Below are 19639 nucleotides of genomic sequence, written 5' to 3' on the forward strand. Positions count from 1 at the left end.
TTTGCAGAGTGAACTGGAGCAAGAGTTGGAGATGCTGAAGCAGGTAATGTTGGTCTGTGTACCAAGTCTGCTTGAAAATGGAGGGGATGTCAAAAGGGAGAGAATGTACTTCACCTTGCATTTGATTCTAAAGAGCTTATCTTGAATTAGCTGCATTTGCAACCAACACATATTTCAAAACATGGTCCAATTCTGCCATATATATATTTTCCATACTGAAATTATCAACTATGACCAGCTTTGTAGTCTTTAAAACATCATTCTTTCATGGAACCATTATCCCAGATATACCGCTCAGATTTGTGCTTGAGAAATCTGGGCAAAGCTAAAAATACTGGGAGGGCCATGTTTTTCAGTGATTTGCTCAGATTCTTACAGTAAGCAAATGAATTGTGAACAAATCATACCCTGGATGACTGGTTCCTGTCACTTGTAGCCCCAGCTAACTACAGAGCAAAAATAGATTTTCAATGGCCCTGGAATTTTGAAAGCTGCTGAGCTGCAGTACTGCTGGGAGAGCCTATGTTTGATCGTTGCATCAAACCCAAAGACAAACGTAGTATTAACGCAGTCTAACAAGGGAAGTTATTGCCCCCCCCCCCCCCCCCCTGACAGCTATTAGAGTTGTAAATCTCTGTCAGCTTAGTTCCATAAGTTATTACTGAGTTTCCTCCTGTGGTCCTGGTTTTGAGTCCTGTACATTCTTTCTACTGTTTTACTGAGAGTGAATCCCTTAGCAAGATTGTTCTCCAGGATAGACGTGAGGTTAGGATCACAGGTGCTTTGTTTATTTTTATTTATTTTTATTAATCCTTTTTCCTCATTGTTGCTGCTAACTATCAATTTGCCTGTTTTTCTGACTTTTGGGATGGCCCACGATGGAGTCAGACATCACTGTTCTTGTTTCTGTTATGTCCCATATCCTTATTATCCCCATGGTTGCTCTGTCTTCTGTATTGCTGGTCAGGTTTAACGCATTATTCCCGTTATGAAATAAGGCATTGTTGAGTGACCCATGCCTATAGCTGGCCCACTGTGTATTTCTTTTATATTCTCCTAGTGATGTTGGGTGGGGTGATAAATTGTTCTAGTGACATCCAGTTAACCTCAGGCACTGAAATCAAATTAGATTATATTGAAAAAGAACTATGTAGACTGGATCCCAACAAAGTACAGGGAGTAGACAGAATTAATAATAATGACCTGAGAACAATTTGGCATGAACTTTACAGTATCATTATATCTGTTAGTTATTGGTTTATATGAATATGGAGAGATTCCTCAAGATTGGAAACGTGCACTTGTTATAAACCTGCCTCTAAGGGAAAGGGGAGTAGGACAAATCCAGAGTCATACAGACCCTTAAGTTTACTTTCATGGTACTGAAAAGTAATGGAGAGGGTTATATTGGATAAATTGTCAGAACTGGAAAGGTTAGGGCTTGAAACCATATGCCAGCATGCATATGTTGAATATAGATCTATTACAAAGAGTATAACAATATAATAACAGCTATGAATGAAAAATTGTGCTGTGGCGTAATTTGTATAGATTTAACTTCAGTATTTGATAGGGTTGTACACACAACCTTGATCAATAAATTAGATCAACTAGGTATTGATGTACTCTTGCTAAGATGGATAGCTGCATGGCTTACATATAGGACATGGCAAATATGATACAGTAACTGGGCAGGTGAAATTCAAGGTTATGGTTAGGTATTCTCCAGGGCTCTGTCCTAGACCCTTACTTGTTTAGATTGTATCTTTCAGGCCTATCTTTTTCATATGAGGTGTTCTACAGTCTCTATGCAGATGATTTGAATATGGATAAGCTGGTTGCATGTGTTACAGATAGGGCATGCCTGCAAAAGAACTTGACTAAATTGACCACTTGGGCACATTGTGAATAATATACTGATAAATATATCAAAAACTAAGCATAATGAGATTTGGGAGACATACAGTGGACATACTGTAAAAAGTGTACGCACCCCTGTTAAAATGCCAGGTTTTTGTGATATAAAAAAATGAGACCCCTAACAGATGCTTGTTTTTCATTTGAATTGTACAGGTTAATAGGTCACATTAAAGGTGGGAAACATTTTGAAATTATTTATTGTGGTCTCATTTTTTTATATCATTTTAACAGGGGTGTGTACACTTTTTATATCCACTGTAAATTGAAAGGTGAATATTTAATACAGCACACAGTGACTGAAACTGTAGGTTCATTTAAGGACCTGGGTGACCTGGGTGTATGGGTAGATTCAGCTTTGGGTTTTTCTAATCATGCCAGCCAATTGGCTAATGACAGCTGTTGTAAAAAATATTTATTATGTCTAGGCAATCAGAAATGATGAAGTCTTTATTAGTTACATTAAATACAAACTTGAATAGGGAATAATACTATGGAACCCTATAAGAAAACAAGCATGAGTAAACTGGAAAGAGTACAACGGAAATATACCAAAGGCATCCATGGATGTGAACATATGAAAGACTAAAATATCTGAACTTGTACAGTGTCTTGTATAGATATTTAAGAGGAGACCTCATTTAGGTATATAAGGTGAGAATGTTTGGGTTTATCAAAAAGTAGTGGAGACTCGTCAGACAACCTATGTAGCAGATTCTATAGGAATGAGAAGTGTGCTAATTGTTTATGTGAGAGATTAGCTGGTGCATGGAACAGACTACCAAATTACATTAAAGAAAGCACAAATTTAAATATTTGTAAGAACATCCTGGGCAGTTATGGGAATGACTGTTTTGGTATACTGGCAGGCTAGAAAGGGCGTTATTGTCCATGCCTGAAATATTTCTACATAGTATGTATGTAGTGTCAGCCATTAGCACTGCAGGTCAGCCTCCTTTCATCCCAAGATGTGTGAGCTGGTATTAGTTGTTCACTGCTGAGTCTGAAATAGTAGTCAGGGCCACATCCGTCTCTGCTCCAGGGACTTCATGCCTGGTTTGCAAACAAAGTAATGAAAATTACTTCACCAGTGTGTGTGTGTGTGTGTGTGTGTGTGTGTGTGTGTGTGTGTGTGTGTGTGTGTGTGTGTGTGTGTGTGTGTGTGTGGCCAAAAACCAGGGGCAGTTTTTAATTGTTAACTGTAATTCATCTACACTAGTGTGGTTTACTGAATGTCTTGGATTTGAGGTCCCAAACAGGAGCTAATATTATCCTTTTACTTCTCTGATTATAATTCACTTAGTTAATGAACAGCACATTTTACATCAACACATATGTTTTGAAGAATAAGTGTGAAATTCTGTCTGGTATTACTGACTGACTATATAATCCAAACTGATTTACCAGAGAATCAGAAATTGTACAAGGGACAAGGCAAAATTGAGAAGCAACACCCACAACATTTAGTTTAGTAGGTTCATAGTTTAGTATTAAGCTAACTGCCTTGCGAGCCATTTTAAGCTTAGCCAATTATCCATTGTGAGACTCAAACCCTGCATCTTGTGTTTGTAAGGCAAACACCTTATGTTAACATAAGTGGACTGATCCAAGGATCCTTTTCGGTCACAATCAAAGATGAGTTTATAGGTGAGTAGACTCATCTTATGTGACTGTGTTACAGACACTGGCCAATGCGAATACAAATTTACAAACTGAAGGCAATATATCAGAAACATACTTAGAATAACCATCACAAGCAAGCTTTATACATTACTTTGTTTTAAGGCCTGTTTTACTGTTTGGATCTTGGTGTCCTTGGATGATCACACTGGCTATAACTGATGAATAAACAGCAAGGTGCTATGGCTATAACCAAATAGCACACTGCTACAGTCCTCATTCTCCATAAAGGGGGAGCAACTACAGACCTTGGGAATTATCACCCCATTAGCCTGATGAGTCTGATATGTAAAGCTATGGAGCGCATTATCATGGACCTGACTAAGAAAGATATAGGAAATCTCCAAACTCTAGACCACACGCAATTTGGCTTTGTGAAAGGGAGATCATGCCTGCTCAACCTGGTTGACTTCTTTGAGTCCGTCACCAGGGCTGTGGATGAAGATAAGGCAATGCATACAGCCTACCTCGATCTGGCCAAGGCCTTTGATACCATTCCTCGCTCAGGAATTATTGATACACTCACCAAATTAGTCATCAACCATTATATCACTAGGTGGGTTGCAAATTGGCTCACAGAACACAGTGTGAAAGTAGTAGACTCCAAGTCAGACTGCTGACCAGTCACAAGTGGAGTCCCACAGGGATCGGTCCTGGGTCCCCTCCTGTTTGGCATCTACTTCTTAGAAGTCCCGGCCAACACAAAGGCACTCTGGCTGACCAAGTTTGCAGACAACTGCAAGCTGGGAGCCATTATTAACTCTCCAAGTGATGCAGACATACTACAGAAAGGCCTCACTGAGACCAATGACTCATGTTGAAACCATGGCCTTAAGCTTAATGCCATAAAATGTGTCATCATCCCCTTTGGTAAAATCTCAGTTTCCACTAATTATCACATCGATGGAAGCCCACTGAACACTGAAGATGTTATAAGAGATCTGGGGACGCAGGTTGACAGCAACCTCTCCTTCGACCACCACATTGCCACTGTGGTCAGAAAGTCCTTCTATGTGGTACATCTCATTACCAAGGGTTTTGCATCCAGGAAGAAGGAGGTCATTGTCTCTCTCTACTCTTCCCTCATTAGACCAATCATTGAGTATAATGCCCCATTTGGCATGTACCTCACTAGACACCTGCAACAGCTTGAGAGACCACAGAAGTACCACACGAAGAGGATCCTAGTCATTAAACACATGTCCTACATGGACAGACTCAAAAGAGTCCAGCTATTCTCTGTCTCATATTGCCTACTTAGAGGCGATCTTTGCCTGAATTACAAAGCCATGTCTGACCCAACTCTGTTAGAAATGCTACATCTAAAGAAATCCCAATCCATCCGCACCACATGCTCCAGAGACCTCAACCTCGTTACCACAATCAACAGAACATGCTGGAGGGACAGGTTTCTCACCCACAGACTGCCCATGCTATGGAATAGACTTCCTATACATGTCAAGCAGAGCACCTCACTGTCCTTCAAGAGAAATTTTGATGAGTGGATGGGAAATGGAAAGTTCACCCTGGGGATCACTCCAGTGGCTGTACTTGATAGAGGCACTGGGAGCTAACATCTGGTGGTACGATGCCAGGGCACTTCTACGGGCTAGGCTTGTAAAGGCTCCAGGGCCATTAGCCTGGTGCACACCTATGAACCTATGAACAAACGGCAAGGTGCTATGTAACTTTAATGTTAAACAGCAACACAGCTAGTGCCTAATTTTTGGCCTTGTCTCTTATTATTTTTAGCTTTGTCTTCACTTTGTCCCAGCTGATTTTTAAATAAAGAAGTTGAGTGGCCAGCAGACATGCCTTTTTTACATTTACATGCTTTATAGGTTGGCTGCATGCAGCGAGTGTCCTTCTACTATTCAGAGCATATGCTGAGTTACACCACTAGAGGGAGCATAACCCACATGATATTTGCAGAGTTTAACTCCATTCATTCTCTGGTACCCACTTTATTATTGTCATGGTCAAAGGGTAGAAAGAGCATGTCCTAGTAAGCATGGATATCAGGCAGTAAAAACAGTTCTGGACATGATGCCACTTTTAATGCATGTTACACACACACACATGACATGCACACCTTCATCTAAATGTGGGAATAACTCAGAATGATTGCTTTGTCACCAAATAGTACAAAGGTGCCTTGCTCATTTAGTAATGTCAAGTATCAGTCAGTTAAATCTTGCGTAAGTCTGTATTCCTATTTTTAAAGGGGACCAGAGAGTATTGTTGCAACTCTATGGGGAGAAAGAATAGAAGGCCGAGTTTCTAGAAAAAGCTATGCCAGGCTGCTTCAGAGGGGCTCTGACAGTCGAACATCCATATCCATAAGGAATGATACCACTTTGCTTTGTCTCAGGTTTTGAAACGGGGTACCAGCTCATTAAGCTTGCATGTCAAGATGAAAGCTCATAGGTATTGTTAATCCAGTCTAAGCTGTTTTGTGGATTTATAGAAGGATTATAACTGCAGCCCTGTGACATGTGCAATGGAAGGCCCTTTGGACATATGGATAGAAGAGCCACTGCTTGCCTACTGTTCATATCTTTATGTACGTGGCAAGTCATTCATTAAGTAGAATTTTTCTTGTTTTCATTCTTGCTTCTATTTTCATGGACAGTTTACAAAGACACAACTGTTTTTAGGAAAATGTAAAGTTTGAAGAAAGTTAGCTAGCATCTCTGTTAGCAGATGGCCTTTTGGTGCAATGTAATTTGAATATTTAACTGCAGTGGATTATTCCTTTCAAATGTGTGGAGGGGAGTGTGTATTGTAAGGGTGTATGCTGTGGTGGTAAGGGGCAGCCTTTTTAGTGAAGCAGTTTAAGTACCTTGGAGTTTTGTCCAATATTACCTGTAGTCTTGCAGGTCTGATACCTGATCAGGAGCAGAGGTCTCTGCAAAAGCTCAGTTTGCTGCTCAGACCACCTCCCACTACTCACCTGTGGCCATAGGCTGTGAGTAATATTTATAGAATGAGACTAGGTACAAGCAGTGGAAGTTATAATTTCTGCAGGATCACTGGATGTATTGCCTTTAATAGGATAAGGAGCTGGTTGAACTATAAGAGCCTTATGGAAAGATACTGTTATCTGGATGGTCTGTGGACTCATGAGGAGGGAGGCAGATGGTCTTTTAAAACAATTAAATTACCTAGAAGATCCCTGCCCACTTGTGTCAACAACAGTACGCAAGTGTTGTAACAACCCAGTGAGAATGTCACCATGGCCATAACACAGGTACCTTTCTGTAAGAAATGTATCTGATCACAAATAGTACACTTTTTCATTTGTAATCTTCCTTGGCTCAGTGGAAACTCTGCACTTCTATGGGTTACAGGAAAATTCCCTTTACACCTGCCTGTTCTCCCACATCTAACACCATAAATAATCCTCACTTCCATGAGCTAGTCTACAGGGACAGCACATAATCAGAGGCTTAGCTTGGTTGGGGCCAAGAGGGCAGTTGCCCTAGGTGCAAGGTGTTAGGAGGCGCAATCTGGAGATGGTGACCAGTCAGTAATGCACTACTGGCATTCATAAATGAATACTGATTGTGCATTTGAATTCACGGCTGATGCACTTCAGCACTTCGAGCAATGCAAGCTGCTTGCTACAGATATAGCAAGCGGTGTGCTACATTTTTCACAAGAAAGATATTTTTTTCTATCCTCAAGTATGACATGTCCTTTTTATAGACAGAACGGGGAATGGCAATGTGTGCTTGATGTGCAAGCTGCAGCTCTGCCTCCTATGTAACCTGGATTCTAGTGGGGACAGAAAAAAAAGAGGGTCTCTATGGCAAGGCATGGAGTTCTGGACAACTCTACCCTAGTATCCTATACACTCCTAGCCACCACCCCCCAGTCTTAGAAAAAAATTTATGGGGGCCTTTGCCCCATCCCAAGGCACAGAAAGCTAGAGAGCTCATACCACAGTAACTGCTCCTGTATTGTTTCTACTCTACCCAATGTAGGGACATGCTGTCATGTAAGACTAAAGTAAGCCTGGTAGTCTTAAAACCTTTTAGTTGCTTCCCTGTGTTATGTGCTATTTTAATGCTGATGAAAGCACATCTTGCTTCAGCTATCTCAAAGGTGACTTGTACTGTCTGGAAACAACTACAGTTTATATAAATTGTGGATTTTTTAAGAGTGCATCTCATTTGAACTGCTGCTAAAATTATCAAAATATGCAATGCTGAAACCTCACTTTCCTACACATCCCACCCATTCTTTGCTCTGATTTCTGGTAACATTCACCTTATCTCTGGGATAGTGATATTCTTACCGACTCTTAGATGAATGGATAAAGTAAACACTTTAAAAATAGCCCATATTAAAGGGCATGCAAAACAAAACACATCTTGAACATAGCTGAGATTCTGTTTACCAGCAATACATTTTATCTGTTTGCAAAACCTGGTTAAATTGAAGAGATGCATACACGGAGATCTGTCCACCAGACTACAATATCCTCAGAGAAGATTAGAGGCAACAGAAGTGCTTAGCATAGCATTTCCTGTTTGTGACCTATTTCATAGATTCCACAATCTTGGCAGAGAGAGTCATTTCTACTGAATATCACAGTCATCAAAACCTAGCTGTTTATCATTAGAATATATGTACAACACCCCCAGAATGGATGCATCTAAGGCTGATGAGGCCTGCACTGGCAAACATAACTCAAGTTTTGTGGGAAACCATTGTATTGACTGTAATTTATCTTCTGGTATCGACAGCACAGTTTATAAAAGTATATTTCATTTAGACCAGACAAGGACAGCAATTAGAGGTGCTTAAAAGCTTATGAGTGAAGCATAACTGTTTCACAGGTCAAGGCAGTACACTCTGGGAGGGTGTCATGCATAAGACCCAGAATGCTGAACAAAGTACACCCATCAACTGGACCAGGAGTAAAGGTATAGCTGTAGCTACAAAAAGTGTAGTGCTGGCTGGGATTGTGAAGATAATGTTAGTGAACACTATGCTTGCACCTGCAAACAAAAGTAAACAAGTTCAAATATACTTTATTTCTATAACTATAAGTCAGGTTGATTTGTCCATCTTTAAATCTGCCCTTAGGTCCATCAACTGGTCTGCTTACACATATTCTTCCTGGATAAGGTTGTGTAATGCTTCAGTAATTTTTTGGTTGTGTATTTTTCACTTATTTTTTTATCAAATGGTCCCCTTGTACAAAAAAAACCACAACATCAGGTCCATCAGCCTTCCGTTGGTCTTCACTGTCATTGCATCATTTATATCTAACAGACTTCTCTTCTGCATGATCTATATCAAAAGAATGCCATTCTGGTTTGCAAAAAGACCGTATACTGCAAGTAACAGGGTTACTAAGTTCATACTTCAAAACAGTTTTAGAAGTATATTAACAAGCACCTTCACTCTTTCTTAGCTCAGTGACAAGGAGGTACAAAAACATTTACCACTGTTCATAATTGTTAAAAAGCTTTATCTAGTTAGCATAAAGCCTACTTTACTGTACCTTTCCATCCTTTCTGCACTCCCTTCACTATCTTCACTGTCCTTGTGTATTTGGATTTCAAGTGCTTAAAACAAGCTTAAACCTGGGTCTGCAGCTGTGGACAACTTTCCATCTGAATTACTTAGGATACCAGCAAGCACTGTTTCTGTAACTGTTTCCTTGCTCATTAATAGGCCCTTCAAAGAAAGTAGTGTCTGCATGTGGAAGGAGGCACTAATAGTTTTCTTGAATAAAGGTGGCATTTGCAGAGGTCATTTGCCCTACTTTAAGTCTTGAGAAGCATGTTCTTAAGAAGCATGTTCATCACCCACTGTTTCAGCACACAGTACCCTGAAATAGTGTCCCTAACATTCAGCATGGATTCAGGCCCTATGATGGTGCTGGCATTGCCCTCCATAGCAGTGCAGTGTACTTTAACAATTAGCTTGTCATTGCTAGATTTGTTAACCAATACCCCTCCCCCTACAAAGCATTTCGACACTGTCGTGCCAGGCTTATTGAGATACTACTTAGTTCTGGCTTCTACCAGTGCCACAAGCTGGTTCTCTGCCTTGCCATATTACTCGTAGGAGGCGAGCTGTGAGATGAAGTGGTAATATCTTTCCTTTTCTTCCTGTGATTGTTGGAGTTACCTGGAGCTCAAAGCTGTAACCACTCCTCTTCAGTCTTTGTGAATGATATAGCAAATCATTGTGGAGTACAAAGCTTGTCCAGTGTATAGGTTACCTCTGGATAGAAATCTCTCAAAAGCAAACTAAAAAACAAAACAAAAAAACGGAAAAGTCCTTGCAGTGAGTTGAAGCAATTTAATGAAGCCCTTTTCCTTTGCAGAATCTGAAAACTTCTTCAGATAAAAAAACAAGTATGAAAAGACATACAATTCACAAGTTGTAAACACAATCACATGATTATAAAAGCCAATCAACGCACTCCTGGTTTAACGTAGTGACACAAAATTAAAGGCATATTGCAGGCAGTTGCATGTATTATGGGGTCCGGTTGCTAGCCTGAGGCCCAAACCTCTTCAAGGGTGTACCACACACTTAGACACACGCACAGTCACACCTAGGGCTAATTTAGAGTGTCCAGTCCACCTACTGCATGTCTTTGGAATGTGGTAGGAAATGGGAGCACCTGGAGGAAACCCACGCGACCACAGGGAGGACATACAGATTCTGTACATATGGCAGCCCAGACAAGAATCGACCAGAGAACCTCTTGCTGTGAGGTGACAATGCTAACCGCTGTACCACTGCATCTCCCCTATACAAGTGTACCATGATCATATTTAAACTTTCTTCTTTACAATAAATAGGCCCATAAGTAACAGTATAGGCAACATTAGCTGTCACCACTACATTTAAAAGGGTAAGAATCATTGAAATGGTGACTTCCATTCATATCATCAAAACGTTCCTTCCTAAAGGGGATGTTGATACTTTTTTCCTTGGCATTTAGTTTGAGAACTTTTTCTTTTCTAATCACCAGGAATTGACTTTAGTTAATTTATTTTGAAAGGTATGTTTATCCAAAGAGGATTTAACAACTACACCCAACTTGTAGTCATCAGCAAACTTTCTTAATGAGAGATCCAGAGATCCTTTTTATCATTTTGGAGATCTGAAAAATAGACGACAAACAGGAGGGAGCACAATAGAGATCACTGGGGGCACCACAAATCACATCCTGTCAGAGGAGGTGACTAATAGTGTCGTCGCACCCCTAATCACATTCCCTCTGTCAGACTAGGTGTCACCCCACTTGGATATTGTGTTCTGTCCTAAAGCCAGTCGGCTATCCATTTAACCATGCAGTGATTTATGTTAAAGTCCATCAAATTGTACACAACTTGGTCATGTGGTAGGTATCAAATGACAGCAAGAACTGTATGACCACTCTCGACTACCTGAGTGGCTTTCTCAAACAAACTGACAAAATTCACCAGGCAGGACCAGCCCCCCTGCCCTTTAGAAAATCAAATTGATCACATTATGTTTAGCCTAATCAAGTTTTTAATGTCATGATTTATGAGGTCTGTGATGATCCAGTTCCATGGCTTTACAGACAAAGAGTATAAGGCTAATGGGTCTGCAGTTCCCTGGGTCAGCATTTATGGGGGGGGAGGCATTACTACAGCAGAACCCCAAGATTCTGGAACATAACCTGTAGCATGGCTTAGGTTAAACGGGCTGAGGAGTGGAGCAGTCAGTGCATGTTTAACATTTGCCTTAGGCGACTCACTGTGCTGTCTGGGCCCTGGGTGGGTGTGTTCTTGGTACTTTAAGAATGTTACTATAACGACCAAAACAGAATGACCAGTGAAAAACAGCTCTACTTTCCAAACACTTTTAATCACAGAACACACTTCTCTAGCGCCTCGGCCGTAGCCTTTACAGAGTAAAAACTTTCATTGTTAAAAGGTTTCTTATTTATAAATTTTCTGTTAATTAATTAATTAATTAATTAATTAATTAATTAATTAATTAACAATTAAGTTATCACAATTATCCAATACTCTTCTTAAAGTTAAAAAACATTATATAAATCTTTGCCAATTGCATTCCTTATTCATACCCTTAGGTATGAGTGTGTCATATTTCATTATTAAAATAGACTCCTTCTGTCTCAACACATATTTCAATGACTCTACATTTCCATATTGTGATATTACTTGTTCCAACACTGTTACTTTCATGGTTTTTATATCACCATTATGTTCTTTATTAAAGTGTTCAGCTACAGGACTGAGAATTTTATTGTTTCTGATGTCTCTCGCATGCTCTTTTATTCGTTCTGCCAATGATCTTTTTGTTTCCCCTATATAGCATTTATTGCAAGGGCACATTAAACCATAAATCACACCTTTACTATAACAAGAATACGTTCCCAGTGTATTAAATCTCTTTCCCCCTATTTTCTCTATTTTTTGTTATTATATGCTGGCATACTGAGCATTTACCACAGGGAAATATTCCTTTTATTTCCACATTCACCAGTATTTTCTCTATAGGTCTTCTATATTTTGCATGCACCAGAAAATCCTTTAAACTTCTTCCCCTTTGATAAGTAATTCCTAACTTTATTTGTGACAATGACAAAACCTCCCTTCTAATTTGTTCCCAGTATTCCTTAACCACTTCTGTCAATCTCTGGGAAAATAAGCTATATTTAGTAACAAAAAACATGTTCTCCTTTCCAGATGACATTTCTACAACTTCTTTTCTTTTTTTATATCCACCTGCATTGACTCTTGTCCCTCCTTGTTTTTTATTAAATATTTTCTGTATACTACCATACACGTTATCCATCTCATAACCTCTTGAAATAAACATTACAGCCACCCTCTGAGCCTCTTCATATGCTTCTTTTATATCACTATTCAATTTTTTAATCCTAAGCATTTCTCCATATGGGATAGATTCTGTTGTATGCTTAGGATGACAACTTGTAGCATCCAACATCCAATTTATTTGATTAAATTTTCTGTATATATTAGTATGTATTTTTTTATTCTTTTCACCTCTGTGTAATATCCAGAAAATTAATCATTGTACCTCTCTGTATACCATCAAACTTAATACCAAATTTATTAATATTCAAATACTCTATAAACCCAGATGAAATTTCTTTTCCCCCTCTGCATATAAAAACCAAGTCATCTATAAATCGATAGTATTTTATTACATATTTTCTAAAAAATTCACTTCTATATATAGTGTACCTTCTCCATCAACCCCATAAATAAATTGGCATATGCTGGTGCAAATGCCGCTCCCATTGCTGTACCTGTGTTCTGTTTATACAGGTTACCTTCAAATTCAAACATATTGTTTTTAAGACAAAAATCCAGTAGTTCTTTGATATACTGAGTCTTGGGACTATCCCCTAAAAAATATTCTATGGCTTCTAAACCCAAAGTATGTGATATATTAGTGTATAAACTCACTACATCTGCTGTTATAAAGTACATGTTCTCATCCCATATCACATCTTCAATTTTACTCAGAAAATCAAAAGAATCCTTAATATAAGATGTCAGCTTCATTACTTCCTTCACTAAAATTTCATGCAAAAGACAGCTTAAATTATATGTGAAATAACCTGTAGCTGACACAATAGGACGGCCAGGTGGTTTTACTGGGTCTTTATGGATTTTAGGAACACAAAAGAATTTTGCTATTGTACTTCTCCTAACTTTGAGTTTATGTGTGACATCATAGGTTGTAAAATAATGTAATCTTACCCCTTTATTTAACAACTTCTGAAACTCATTTTGTGCACATATTAAATTTGATGTGTCTATTCTACTATATACATTCTGATCATTTAGATGTTGCATACACATTGTATAATAGTCCTTAGAATTCATTATTACTAATTTACCCCCCTTGTCTGATGGTTTAAAAATTATCTCATTATTCCTACTCAGATATTGCAATTTAATCCACTCATTCCTTGTTAAATTATATTTCTTCTCCTGTTTTTTAAACTTATTAAATTCTCTATCAATTATCAAGTTAACTGCTTTGTCAAAACTTTGAATGAATGAATTTCTATTCGGTGGCATAAACGTACTAAACGACTTAATTTCACTTGTATCCAATAAACTGTAGGCATTGCTTTCTGTCTCCGATTCACATGAAAAATATAAGTCAACATAGCTATCAGAATCGGATTCACATGTTTCATTTAATACATTTCTTTCATCATTTTGCATAAGAAAAAAATATTCCTTTAAACACATTTTGCGCACCAAATTATATATTTCACCCTTCATTTCATACATCCTATGCAAAACTGTCGGTAAAAATTTAATACCCCTGTTTAAAACTAATATTTCTGTCTCATCCAACATATAATCTGATAGATTAACAACATATTCCCCTGTAATAATATTTTCTACCTGTTTACAGTCCATTTACTTCTTTTGAAGTGTCCTTCTCCCGGGTCTCTGTTCCGATCTGGTCCCTGCCAACCTTGCTTCCTAGTGGTATAATTCAATTCATTAGGTCCTCTAAAGGTCTTCCGAAAAGATTCCGGATTTGCTGCTCCCTGTAAATTCAGAAAATGATAATTTATTTGTTCTTCTTCGTCGTACGAAGACGCTCCGCTCTCTCCTGATATAATGCTCCTGCTCCTCTGTGGACCGGAAGTAGCGTCATCTTTTTGAAAAGTTACACTCCTCCTCTTTGGTCACTGATTGGTTGTGAGAGCAAAAGCTCTCTTAAACTCGTAATCTTTAATGTCTCTATTCAATTTATACTTTTTACGATCAATCAAATCCTTTTCATAGGACATGAATTTATTATTGATGTTCACCAAAAAGGTCTCTAAAGCCGAATTGGAAGTCATTTTTGCAATTTCTTCACATGTTTGTTTCGTTTCAATCAAAAGTCTCTCTCTTTTTATACTATCTCTCTCAATCACAATCGCTACCCACTCCAAACTGCACCGGTGTGCCGCTGCTATCCATCTCTCGTGAAATTTTGTCTCCAATTCATCAGTTAGCACAAATGGAGACGAGGGGTTTTTAATAGACCTCAAACCCCTTGGTGTTATCTCCAATTCCTCATATCTCTGGAGACTGCCAATATTGTAGTAGACTGAAGTCTCTTTAAAAATCAACTTCTCAAGTTTAGTGCACAAATCCTGTGCTGCCGGAATGTCTGATATTGGTGCTTTCTTACCCACCATAGCAAATGGGTTAACTTTAGTCTGTTGCCTGGAATCTTCCCATTTCTTATAAATACTGGGTAACGGCGTTTCTATGGATTCAGGTACACCATTCACATTTCCTATTGTTGTTGCTTCATTATTTCCATTAATACTTGGTAACGCATTTCTGTTACTATTTTCACCATTTTTACTAACAAAATCCAGTCCTGTTTCCCGAAATATTCGAGGAAAGGAGCACAGAGATTCACTGGTCATGGTAACTTTTGTAACCACTCCTAATAGAACTGAAAATTACTATAACGACCAAAACTTGCCAGCCAGTATGTTTATAGTGACTTCTGAGTTTGAATGAGAATCCCCGTTATGAAGAAGCTATTTTTAGTTTTCTGACATACCTGAAGAAGAACTTGTAATTATGCTTTGTTTCTTTTGCTGTCCTTAATTTGTGTGAAATTTTACTGGTCTTTATACTTGCTTTTAGTTTCCTAGTGAAGGTTTTAATACTGAGGTGTTTTAGCCCTGCGAGGCAGTTTGAGTTTCTTCCTAGTGATACAGAGTTCGTTTTGCATCAGTGGGTTACCAGTATGGTTTATTTTTTTAATTTTTCACCAAATTTGATTTTGGAAGGGACTGCTAGGAGAACACATTTATCTAAACAGGCATACAATTGTTTGTGAAACTGGCTGCATAAATAATCTACCATGGAGATGACATGGTTAAATTTAGATTTTTCACCCTGCAGTTGTATGAAGTTGGCCTTTTAAATTTTTTAAAGAGGGTAGTGGTTGTAACCAAACACATGAAAGTTTTGAGGGTAAAGGTAACCAGATTATGGTCAGACTTTACTAATAAAGAACTCACCGTGGGAGGCAAGCAGACAGGGGCTAAGCATGAGGACTAAGTCAGGAATAATGGCACCACTTGTGGGTATGGGGACATTGATAGAGGGTACTTTTGTTAATCAGTGCAGAAAATGTTGTTCATTCCCAATATTGGAAGTGTTTCAAAAGTGTCTTTATGCAGTGAATAATAGGATGTATAACCAAATCCTGCAATAAACATTCAGGTTTCCTCCTGGAGGCAATGGCTGACTATCAGTGAGACACCTAAATGCATGTGACTTTTCTTTTTAACATGGATGTATAGCTATTGAATGTAGTCATTTGAGGATCGTTAGCCAGCACTGGGTATGCCATTTTGGAATGCAATTGTAATGTGCCATCTGTCTTTCTAAACTCAGTCCTTAGTCTTGCTATAAAAATACTACTTTTCAGCACAAATTGAAATGTTTACATATGACCACAATTAGCTGTCTTCTTTATTAAATTATAAAATAAAATAAATAAAACAAAGGTTCACAAAAAAGCAGCATGGTGCGCTGTACAACTGCAAATCACATTGATATCCAATATCTAGTGTCACACTTAATTTTCATTGTTGCATTGAACAGAACTGGAATTGAAGACTGCCTTTTTTCCATCTTTCATGTTAAAAATATACAGCCATGAAGTCAACAGAGTATCCCCCAATTATTCATGAAGACAGTTGCACCCTGTTAAGCAGTAAGCTTTAACCTTAGAAGTGGGATTTCTATGCTTAAACATTGATTGTGATATTTTGGTCTACTGGGACTTGAAGGAGCAGTCTAGTTATCACTGGTTCCAGTGTTTAGTGACTGCTAAAACCATGGTTATTTTCATGAATGTGCAAGGGGATCAAATATTTGTATTCGCAATGTATTGTTTTAATATATGTATGTACGTGTGTGTATGTATATATAGCGATGTATATATGTATATATATATATATATATATATATATATATATATATATATATATAATCATTCATACACCTTTACTGCAGTTGCTTGGTACAAGATGGTGAAGTGAAAAGTAATAAACACACATCAGAGATTACTGCAGGTGCCAAAAGCGTATTGAAAACCAAAAGAAAGTTCAGTAATGCCATAAGAATGAATGATCTTTTACTAATACCTCTCAATATCTGTCTGTCCGTAACCCATACGTTAAAACACACTTTTGCAAAGAAATTCAGAAATACATAGACAATTTCAAATATGATACTGCCTGCAAAAAATTGTACATGTTCCCATCAGATTTTCTTGTCCTCTTAAAAATTGTAGGACTAGCTGAGTTGGACTTCAACGTGATATCATGTCAGTGTTCCCAGATATACTTAGTTAGTCCCCCTCTTTGAAATTTGTACTGTAGATTCCAAACATACACTGAACCATAACACAAGCAGATAATGTACTACATGGCTTTTATCACTGAAAAGAGCGCTATGTGACTGGTCCCTCTCAAACCACTGACATTATTGCATTTTCTGCATTTGTCTTTCCCTTCCCCCCCTCTCCTTTCCCATACTATATTGATTGCACTGCAGCATTTCAAATGCCCTGAAACAGTGTGTTTGTCACTAATTAATTAGATCTTTTGTTGTGAGGGGAAAGAATGTGAATAATTGAGTCACGGTTGGTAGTGTCTTTACCTTGTACTCTCTTGGCCTTGTGTTTAAGGAGTTTGGTGATCTTTGCTTAGCAGCCTTTGCTGCATTAGTATAACTGAGCTTTGCTCTATATTTGTACTCCTGAATGTTAATGATCTGTTCTGTAATTTGGTAATCTAATCTGATAAACTGAAGTTTTTGTCCATTACATGAAAAATCAAAGGTATTTGCATGTAACATTTTTCCACTGTAATCTTATGAAGCCATTTTTTTATGGAGAACGGGATGGGACTTTGTGGTTATATTTGGATGAACAGTATTTTATTTTTATCAGGGCTGTCAACAAATGCCAGTAAATCAAAGTACCCAGGTGAAATATTGATTTGAAGGCTACCAGGCTGTCCCCTGGAGTGAGGCTCATTTCTAGTGGATGTCCAAAGAGAAATGCATCATAATATTGTATTAGCAATAGCTTAATACTTTCAATAATTACTGTGATGCTTTATATGATACATACAGACATACAATGTGGTTTACTGAGGAAAACTGAGAAGGGTCAAAGACGCTATATGTCATGCTAATTTGAAATACTAGCATGTCATAGTGTGTGTGTGTGTGTGTGTGTGTGTGTGTGTGTGTGTGTGTGTGTGTGTGTGTGTGTGTGGTCAGCGATAACAGATAAATCAACATGTACCAAATATTACAAAAATGAGAATATGTAGGTAGAAATTCTTCACAAATGAGAGGTATACATGCTTGGGAAGGCCAGCATCAATAAAAAAATAATGCACATTTCAGTTGGCCATGGCAATATCTGAGCCATTAGTATTATGACAAACATTGTGTTGATCCAAGGGAGACCAATATAAGTACAGTATGACAGGGTCAGAGTCCAAATAAGTTAGGGTTACCACCCGTCCCACTTTGCAAGGGACAGTCCCTCTTTGGGCATTTGTGTCCTGACAAAAAATATTAAAAATGGCAAATGTCCTGAGATTGTAGGACATAATTATTTCCTATATTTTATGTAATAGTTGCATAAAACAGTTATTCTGTATCTAAAATACCTAAATGTTCTAAGAAACAGAATAAGCAACTAAAATGCTACAAGAATAAGCTTTTATTTAGGCAAAAAAGTTAAGTTCTATCCTCTGTACTGACCGTGGGTATGTGTCTGCCTGTAAAATCTGATGTTTGTACCGAAAATGCCCCACTTTGGCCATTTGAAAAGGTGGCAACCCTAAAATAAGTCGTGTTTGAAACTTGATGAGTTAACACACACACACACACACACACACACACACACACACACACACACACACACACACACACACACAGATGTTGTATCAAATATAATGAAAAGCAGTATTGTGTTGAGATCTTTATAAAATGCACATTTAGTTACAGATGTGACAGTTGGAAAGCAGCATGAAGCAGCACAACTTAGCAACTATACCTCACACCTCTTAGCACAAGAAATCTGGGCAAAGACAAAAATAATAGTGGAATAAAGGCCTAAAATCAGGGGCAGAAGTTCATTTTTGCTCTTATAAACTTAGAAAGTTGTTAGAATAGTAGGTTTTGAATCAGCATACATTTCTTGAAGAATATGAAATCTGAAAATCCAATGTGTATAATTATTTAATGACTTTAGTCCTCGATGATTTGCCGTAGAAACATGAATTTTATGAGGAGTAAACTAAAAATGTGAGACAAAAATCTGGACATTCTGTGAAAATTGGGACAGTTGAACAGATGAGGTACACTAGCAGCTGATGCTTCTGTGCTGTATGGGGGGATCTCACACTTGTAAGTCTCTCTCTCTCTCTCTCTCCCTCCTTTTATGACAGCACTCAGAGCTGCAGACATACCTTTTCTTCCATTCCCACAGCTCTGAACTTCATCCCTACTGAGCAATTTACTTTTGTCTAGTTGCTGTCCTTTCAGTTTTAGTTTAAAAAAATGTCTCTCTATTGCAGTAATTTCTCCGTCATTTAAAACTTCACACACATGCAGTTCTTGTGTTTTGTCTAATTCACATAAATGATAATCCAGTGATATTAGATGAATATTTTTCCTTTATAATTAAGCTGCTCTACAAGAAACTTGTAGCTATTTCTACTTCCTTTTCTACTTTCTCCCTGCATTCACAGACAGGCAGCACATACTTTTCCTACTCACCCAGCACTATTAATTTACCTGTCCTTTGCAGGGGATACCTGTGAATAATACAACCATTTTACAGCCAGCAGCAACCACTCTTGTAAACTGAGAAGCAAAATGACATACATGAACATATTTACCTAGACTACACATATGCCGCTCTGCTTGACTTAGGAAAGATCATCATAACCACATTCATTAATTCTCATATTACTAAC

At 38.1% G+C, this 19639-nt stretch overlaps 1 protein-coding gene across 1 annotated transcript in view; it reads left to right on the forward strand.

Moving 5' to 3' along the window:
• The window catches only part of LOC122814518 (rab11 family-interacting protein 4-like), a 319471-nt gene that overhangs the window by 263799 nt on the left and 36033 nt on the right, over nt 1–19639 (forward strand). Inside the window, exon 9 of the mRNA XM_044087093.1 lies at nt 1–43. This exon is cut by the window's left edge and continues 101 nt beyond it. Coding sequence (XP_043943028.1) covers nt 1–43 — 43 coding nt within the window. The remainder of the gene's footprint in view (nt 44–19639) is intronic.

Source organism: Protopterus annectens, chromosome 1.part1 (genome assembly GCF_019279795.1).
Source record: "Protopterus annectens isolate FY-2018-M chromosome 1.part1, PAN1.0, whole genome shotgun sequence".
NCBI classification, from domain to species: Eukaryota; Metazoa; Chordata; order Ceratodontiformes; family Protopteridae; genus Protopterus; species Protopterus annectens.